The sequence below is a fragment of the Grammomys surdaster genome, unplaced genomic scaffold, assembly GCF_004785775.1.
Source record: "Grammomys surdaster isolate TR1022 unplaced genomic scaffold, NIH_TR_1.0 138, whole genome shotgun sequence".
Lineage (NCBI taxonomy): Eukaryota > Metazoa > Chordata > Mammalia > Rodentia > Muridae > Grammomys > Grammomys surdaster.
The window spans coordinates 9,528,248-9,537,328 of NW_021604596.1; the positions used below are offsets into that span (position 1 = coordinate 9,528,248).

General features: G+C 41.7%; 1 protein-coding gene across 1 annotated transcript in view; it reads right to left on the reverse strand.

Moving 5' to 3' along the window:
• Positions 1 to 9,081, reverse strand: part of Mmp20 (matrix metallopeptidase 20) — a 37,435-nt gene that overhangs the window by 10,266 nt on the left and 18,088 nt on the right. Inside the window, exons 7-8 of the mRNA XM_028763440.1 lie at positions 1,800 to 1,936; positions 749 to 905 (exon numbers count right to left, since the gene is read on the reverse strand). Of these exons, the coding sequence (XP_028619273.1) occupies positions 749 to 905; positions 1,800 to 1,936 (294 nt within the window). The remainder of the gene's footprint in view (positions 1 to 748; positions 906 to 1,799; positions 1,937 to 9,081) is intronic.

Sequence of the window (9,081 nt, forward strand, 5' to 3'; positions counted from 1 at the left end):
CTGAAGTGAAAGCTCTCTGGACAGTGCTCTTGCCCCTCTGATTTCCAGGGCCCCACAAGGTATTTGTCACAGCCACTGGGTTAGAACCTATATTGCTTCTTGTTTGACATTTGTGAAAATGAGCTACAGCAAGGAAAGAATGGAAGTGGGGTGCAGAGGCTGAGGGGTCTTTAAGGGTGCTTGGCAGAGAGTCTCAATCAGTTTTCAGTACCAGTGAAGAAGCAGAACCTTAGCAGGTAGCTGCGGTGTGGCCCTATGTACAGTGACTGGATGTGGGTCAGACCTTATGCTGCTCTGCTCAGTATGGACTCCTGCAGGACAGCCATGGGGTTGGTCTAATTTAGACAGGATGACTTCTCTGTAAGGCTTTTCCTTTAAACAGAACTCTCCTCCAAAGAGGGTCACATTTGTGACCATCTCTATTTTTATCCCAAATCACAAAGATTTCCAAGGTCTATTTTATGTATGTTTGTTCCCACTCCGATATTCCTATGAGGTAGTGATGAACCCCGAGACACCAGCTCCACTCCTTCAGGCCACTGAGGCCCAGTCAATGAATTCACTGAAATCTTAGGCTGCTGGTCCTAAAGACAATCAGCAGATTGACTGTACAGTTCTGTATCTTAAAGACTGCCCTGTGGACATGTAGTCAGCAGGCTTATTGTCAAGTCACCTGGCTTTGTTTTTGCAAAAGAGTTTTTCCTTCCCATCAAATACATGTAGAGCATATAAGAGGTAAAGGGCACACCTGTAGTACTCCTCTCCCACAAAGAAAAGGGTCTTCTGAGGCTCCTTGAGGTAGACGGCAGCATCTATTCGCTGCACATGCCTTGGGAACCCGAAGTCATAAATTGTCCGAGGAGGACCTTGCATCTGGAATCCTCGAGTGACCCAGTAGTGAGGACCTGAGAACAAAGGTTAGAGTCTACAACAGTTCTGTACACTCACAAATACATTCCACTCATGAAGATCTCTATTCTGGATAGCGAATGGGGCTAGTTCCCGTGGATATAAATATCTAGTTACTCAATTCGAATAGTAATAGACTTCAAGCTTCCCTGAAGTAAGCCTACATTTATACCTTGGGGAAGCAGTAATATTGATACAATGGTGTCTTCTTACTCTTAATGTTTTTAGTTTTTAATACATCTTTTGTTTATCACCCCCTCTCACTTCATATGTGCATGAGAAAGAGGGGCAAATGACAGGTAATGATGATGCTTTTCCCTTAAGTTGATAACAGTCTACCCTTTGGCCCATGAATATAGCAAAAACCAAACAGCTGTGCTTTCTGGGTAACTTTCGTGGCTATCTATTGCTGAGGCGTATGTTCAAGAGTGGTGCCATTCCGGTCACTTCGAAGATGAGTAATGGAGTCTCATGGCAGATGGGTAATGCCTCACAGTCAGACACAGTGAAGGGTCGAAGCCAGACACTGCATTCCTGAGAAGCTGTCTTCGGAAATCACAGGAGGTTGTATCCTGCCAGCTGCTCTAAGCATGACTCTGTAGCAGGATACCAGTTAATATTAAAGAATCTCACTGGAGTGTGCCATGCTGTTCTACAAGAGAGGCCAAGAGCTGGTTTTAAGCTCCTTGGCCCTGGCCATATAGCCTGGTGCCCACTAAACTTAAAGGCTGGTCCTGGGGACAGCTGATACCAACTGTCATTCCTTCCATGGCTACAACAGTGCCGAGTGACACTTAATGTTCAACCAAACCCTACCCCATGATCACCAGAGTAATACAGGTATGGCACCAAGGCCCTGGTATTTCTTTCCTTGAGGGATCTGTAGGTACCTTTGAAGAAGAAAGCAATGCCTCGTTCAGCCACTTCATAAGCTGCATCCACATTGGACATGAGCTGAGGGAAGGAGCTGGTGATGGTGCTGGGCCGAATCCCTGCTGCCAAGTGCACCTGCCTTCTCCAGAAAATCCTATTACGTGGGCCAAAAGAAGCCAATAACAGGGATTGGTTGAGTTCTTAAATTGCAGAAATTAAAATGATAATTACCATAAGCCACATGGCAGAGAACACTGTGAAATCCCCAATGCCATTTGCCATGCTTTATAGGGTGACACATTTATTATTATTATTATTATTATTACTATTGTTATTATTAAGCCAGGGTCTCATGAATCTCAGGTTGTCTTTAAACTTCTGGATGCTTGGCCTTCCCCTCCTGTGTGTTGGGTTTCTGGGGTGAACTGTCATGACTAGTTTTTAGTTTTAAACCTTATAAACAGTTTCTTTTTATTTTTCATTGTACTGCACCTCTGAGACTTCACTCTATCTATTTATTATTCACTCCAATATTGAAAACATGGTTAGAGTAGTGAGATATCCATTAAACACACATGCTCTGGTCACAAAGATCACTGCATACAAATTTCTCTTTTCTATACTACTCTGCTTGTTTCCAAAATTAAAATCACAAGAAGAAATTGAAAAATGACCAAGTTTCTAGGCAAAAATTAAACTCTACTTGTTATCTGAAATTGTGGAAGATTACTGGAGATTCTCACAGGTATTAAAATCATAATTTTCATATTGGACCAGTCTTGATTTAAATTATTGCAAATGCTGTGAGGGCTAAACTGAAGCAAAGAACTCATTCTAATTCAAAATTTGTGCCAATTTGTGACAGGAAACATGGTTTCAAACAGCATAGAAGCTATATCCACGCAGTGCTACGCTCTATACAGCGTTACCTATACTTGAAAACTTTTCACAAACTAGTGGGTGAAGAAAACTTATGTTTGATAGATAATAAAATAATAGAACATAAATCCAGCAGATTAAAGCAAAAGATGAATTAGAATTGAACAAAGAATTCAAAATGCAACCTCCCTGAATTGAGACTTGTTGGCAAAGGACAGGCCAGGACATACAGGAACTCTGTAGTGAAGCATATGGATATTAGCAATCCACAGTCTAATCTCTGATAAGGAAGGAAAACAGCAAAACTTGATAGGACCGACTAGCTGATAAGATATTTATTGCCACTGTCTGTCTTTGTGTGCCTGGTAGCTAACTCTGTGCAGCACATAATCAAGACTCAATAAACTTTTGTTGGCTAATGCCAGAGGGTTGAACAGAATATATTTTATCAATAAATTTCATAGTTTATGAGATTTCCATTTCCTATTACTAGAACTCTAATTCACTCAAATTGAGGTTAACTTATTGATAGCCTTCTCCTTGGCCTTTGCTCTGTGCTTATTCTGGGACTCTGGGGGCAGGCAGGATCATGCTTTACCCATCTTTCAATCTTGGGGCTTAGCATAGTGCCTGCCACCTCTGATTCATGTTGTACAACTGTTCTTCTATTTCTTCTTCCTCCTTCTTATATTTCTCCTCCTCTTCCTCCTCCTCTCCTTTTCTCCTCTTCTTCCTCCCCTCTTCCTCGTGTTCCTCCTCCTCCTCCTCCTCCTCCTCCTCCTCCTCTTCCTCCTCCTCCTCCTCCTCCTTCTCCTGCTACTGCTGCTGGGAACTGAATTCTGGATTGTGCTAAGTATTAGAGCTACCTTGAGCTTGAATGTGTTTTCTTAAAATTTCCTCCATGTATGACTCTTTTAGTTCTGAGAAAATTTTAAGAAACCCAGTAAATAGGTATATAAAGTAACAAGTTAAACATTTACTGGTGATAAATCACAAAGAATTTTGTCTTAGTTTTAAATTTCTTTGGCGTAGACATAATTTTTGGCCATTTATTAAAACAAATTTGCCCTCTAATGAGCTGCTTGTTTGTCTAACATAGAACAGACCAAAGATATACTAATTTGATACTTCCATATGAGGAACATATTAACAATCTTTGTTTTCCATGAACTATCTTAAAAGTAGTATTACTGCTTTGTACATGCAGTAATAACACAGAAATTCATAACATAGAACAGTCTCAAATCTGTGTGCAGGTATTAGGCAGCGTCCATGGGCTGTGACAACATACCCAGAAGAAGCTGTGCATGCTTGTGTGTCAGAAGCAAGGCAGCGGTGAAATTACACAACACAACATGGGTGAGCAATGCTAGATACACCTGGGTGGAATTCATTACACGTTTGACTTTTAACTAAATTTTTGGCCACTGCTTGTTCAGAAACTTTTTACTGTTGACAAGCTTTTGCTTTCCTTGCATTGAGGTACCCACCATATGGAGTACTATGAGGATTTTCTTTCCACACCTGCCTAAGAAGATCTGTGTGTCTTTCAGGAGATGCCTTCACCCTGTTTCACGGACAGCCACAACAGTCCAGTTCAAGCTGCACTGGAGCTCTCATCTTCTGTCCACTTACCCCACACCCTCCCTGACTCTGCTTCTCCAGTTCTTTCTCTATTTTCAGAGAGGAGAGGTGCCTTTCTCCTCTTTCGGATGCTCCTAGTTGCTGACTATTCTTGTGGGATCAGGCAGTGTGGTACAAAGAGAGAAAGAGGATACAGAAGACATGCAGAAGTGACTTGGCAGGAGCTCCAGGAATAAACCAGAAGAAAATAGGAAACAACTATCAGAGGGCGTAGGTGATGGCTAAAACCCACTAGTTTCAGTAACAAAGAAACAGGGAACTTAACAGAGCAGAAGAGGGAAGAAAGTCCAGAGTCCATCCTGGAGGTGTGGCAGGACTTTGGGGCGCTTTCATGGTCCAGCCATTTGCCAGACTGGAGCCATGGCCTAAGACCTTTAAAAATCTGCTCTGTACTTCCAGTAAAAGACATTCTAAAAGCAAAAACCAAGGAAAAGGGAGTTAAAAGTTATGCAGTCAGAAAGGAAGGGGAGGTGCTAGGGGAATATTCTTGCTTAGGCCCCCCTAGAGGAAACAGATCCACCGGGAACTGTAAGTCCTTGGCACTGTGAGAGCCAAAGTTATGGTTTAAGTTTTAATTACTATGCTTAAGAGATCCAGGAAACAAAAATGCCTCTGACCTGTAAGCCCTTGCCCAAGGAAAGATATTTCCTGAGATGTTTTAGGCTATTGTGGAGAAAACATGATACATGTTTTTACTTCCTTAACAGATTTGTTTGACCCAACTACAGTCCATGTGATTAGTCGCATTTGGCTGGAGGTGCATGGGCAGAGACTACATCAGGATATACCTTGCCCCTGATTGGATGTAGTCGGGAGGTAATGATTGCCCCAGATCAGACCCGATGGGAAATGACTGTGAACTGTTATATGTAATGTGATAATGATTGTTCTGCAGATAGCAGTTCACCCTCAGAGCAGTATTGGGGATTGATCCTGCTGCCCAGAGCACATAGGCTGAAGGTCTGACTCCTAAGCTGGACTCCCAGACTAGCAGAGAAAAGTGAACTTCAATTCATTACAACTAGCCTCTCTTGAACATTGTGAACATGTCCCTAAAAGAATAAGGAGGGGGGCGCATTAAAGAAGAAAGTGCTTTATAAACTTTGATAGGCACTTATGTTTATTCATATTAATTTTAAAAATATACACTGTTACTCTACAAATTTATTAATTGATTTTCTGTAAGATTTAAAAATTTTTACATGATTTGAAAAGAAACCAGAGTATTATATTACTAGATAAGATTTTTTAATGATTTATTTATTTATTTTATGTGTATAAGTACACCATTGCTCTCCTCAGACACGTCAGAAGAGGGCATCAGACCCATTGCAGATGGTTGGGAGCCACCATGTGGTTGCTGGGAATTGAACTCAGGACCTCTGGAAGAGTAGTCAGTGCTCTTAACTGCTGAGCCATCTCTCTAGCCCCACTAGGTAAGTTTTAAATATAGTGTTTACCAGTACAGGTAAGGTTCCTTCTAAACTTGTTCCTGAAAACTTTGAATTGCGTGCCATCACATTGTTGTCCTGGAAAACATTCATTTTGGGGTTCACTAATCAGTTGCTTCAGAGGTCAGGAAATCAGCCATGAATTGTCTAGTTCACTGAAGCCAAGAAAGCAGAGCTTATACAACTCAAACCTGGGTACATGTTGGGGAGAGGTATAGGTTAAAAGTAGTCAAGAACGAACATCACAGCTTTACACATTTAAACCCATGTGAGGAGCAAGGGGCTACATCTATGTAAGCCATGACCCATGAAGAAAAGCTCACTCAGAAGAGAGAGCTCACAAGTGATTGAGAGCCATCTGTCACTTTGTCTGAATTCTTAATCCATCAAAACTAGTCTAAGCTAGCCCACCACCACCTGATCTCTTCTAGTGCAGCAACCTTCAGAGCTTGGGGCTGGAGAGATGGCTCAGTGGTGTAGGGCATCTGGGTTCAATTCCCAGTACCCACATAGAGACTCACAACCTTTCATAACTCCAGCTCCAGAGATCTGACTCTCTTCTGGCCAGTATAGGTACTAGAAATGCAAGTGATGAACAAATATGCATTTGGGTACACACATAAAATACAATAATCTTTAAAAAAAAAAAGAAAGAAAAAAGAAAAGGCAGCACTCCAGACAGAATATGCAGGAGAGCAGCTTTCTTCTGAGTAGACATGCTTTCCTTCATTCCACGGAATTCTGGGAAACGTGATTTCAAATATATGATCTAATGCCAGTAGTTCCTGATTTTGTCTCTCCTTCCTGTAGCATTTTGCATTTCTTTTTCTCCACTAGGTCTTTGCTCTGTCTTTAAGTATCTTTGAAATCCTTTTTTCTTGTCTATTGTCTCTTCTAGCTGCTATCTTAATTTGCTCTTTTTATTAATATGATTCACAGGTGGATGATCTATGTTTACTATTTTCATTTCTCATTATGTACTCTGTGACATTCACCCTTGTCCCCTCCCCTGAGTCATCCTTTTGCTCAGTTAACCCTTGGCCTTGTGTTACAGGCTGTCATGCCTAGCCCTTACTATGCCTTGGGGCCATTGCCTTCCAATTTTACTTGGTTTACTTTTTGATGAAATGGAAGCTACCAAAGCCAAAACGGAGTCATTTATGGTGGGCTCGAGGTGAAACAGAGCTGTGTGATCATGAGGGCAGAGCTCTTAGGCTAGTGTCTGAGCTAACAAGTACTTCAGAGCCAGGCATGTTAGTGCATGCCTATGATGGCAGGAATTCCTATACTCAAGGGAATCGTTTGAGCTCAGGACTTTGGGACTGGCCTGGACAACACAAAGCCTCATCTCAAAAATAAAAAAAGGGAAAGAAATCACCAAAACAGAACTACCTCAAGAATCATAGTTGTGAATTTAGTGCCCTTATAAAAAGAGATACCAAGGGTAGATGAGAAGACTTAGTGTGTCAAGATGCTTGACAATCTGAGTTCAAGCCTTAGGGCCCATACTCTGGGAGAAGAGAGTCAACCTTCACAAGTGGTCCTTTGACATCCACAGGGACAGATGCACATTAGAAATCAGTAAATAAATGTAAAAAGGAGAATGTATGTATACGCAAAGAGGTCAGTGAACACCTAGTGAAATGGCAGCTGCCTGTACAAACCAAGAAAGAAGACCCCAGAATGAAAGCCATCTTGGAGGTTCTTTATTAGCTTCCAGAACTGTGAGAAACAGTGTTGAGGTTTGGGCTTTGGCTACGTATTGTAATGCTAAATACTGCCCCCCCCCAAGGCCTGGTTGTCCACAAGGATGAGAGAATGTGATCACTGCTATGTGATCTTGCCCCCCAAATTATTCCTGATTGGTAAAGAAAGATGCCTACAGCCTACTGCTGGGTAGAATCAAGATGGGCAGGGTCTGGAGGTCCCAGCTTTGGTTGGTGTCTGAGGAGAACCACAAGGGGGAGAGAGAGAGAGAAGGGGAAAAGAGAGAAGGGTTAGGTGAGTCAAAGAAGCATAGCCAAGAGGGCTGGCCAGTTGAAGTTAAGGGTAGTCCAGATAGAACATGGCAATTTACAATTAGGGATTATAAATGAGGAAATAAATTCTAATAGCTTAGAGGGTAGATATCTACCCAGCTCTAGTTATGATTAAGGCTTATTATAGTAGTAAAAGTTATGTGTCTTTTACCTGGGATCTGAATGATCAAAAGTGGGGTAGAAACCCTGCACTGAGATTAAATATTTCTACAATAAAACAGGCTCTGCTGTAAGTCACCTAGTTCTTACTGTGTCTTATGGCAATCAGAGAGTCATAACACAGTGATACCTTCTGGGCACAAGAATTCTGGGTAAATCGTATGGTTACCATCTCCCCCTTTACCAGACTGGCCTTGAACTCAGGATCTTCTTCCCTAACTCCTAAGTGATGAAATTATAGATACATGCTACCATACCCCAGCCTCTCTCTTTACTGAACAAAAAGTATTTTTATAGTAATAGTTTCAAAATCTCATCCCAAAATAAAGAACGTGGTTCTCAGCCCTTGTCTCTTCAGGAACCCTCTGTGGATCTCAGAGTTCATCCTCATTTCCTAGCGTATCTCTGCCTCCTGGCAGGACTTTTGCCCCCACACATGTGTTCTTTCTCCTGAGCACAGCCCTTCCTGTTGAAGTTCTGTCTTTCAGTGATGAAAAAAAAATGTTTGACAGTTTTCTGTGGCCTAGGCTGGCCTTAAACTCACTGTATAGACAAGAATGACCTTGAATTTCTAATCCTTCTGACTCTACCTCCCCAGGGCTGAGATTACATGTGTGTGCTACCATGCCCTGTTTATGAGATACTAGGAATGTAACCCATAGTCTACAGACTGAGCTACATCCTTGCCCTCACAATGTTTTTTGAATGATTTCTTTCATGAAGCATGCCAAGGTAGAGTTGCTTATACAATTTTTGACAGTACTGCTGTTCTTGGTATCCAATACGGACTAAATGGACACTTTTCCAATGAAGAAAAAGGTTACACACATATTCCTGAGGCCCTCTGTCTATCCTGGTACCATTAAATTTCCTCCAGTAAAGGAAAGAATATGGGTGAACATTGCTATGTTCTATTTTCTTCCATAGAATCATGCAAGGATCATGAAGACAACGGTCAGACTCTCTTGGAAGTCAGATGATGACATCTGACAGACATTGAAAAAACCTGAGGCCTAAAAAATGAGGAGTTTAGGAAAAGCTTTTCATTAGAATTACCTACCTATGTATGTATCTATTTGATCATCCATCCATCCATCCATCCATCCATCCATCCATCCATCCATCCA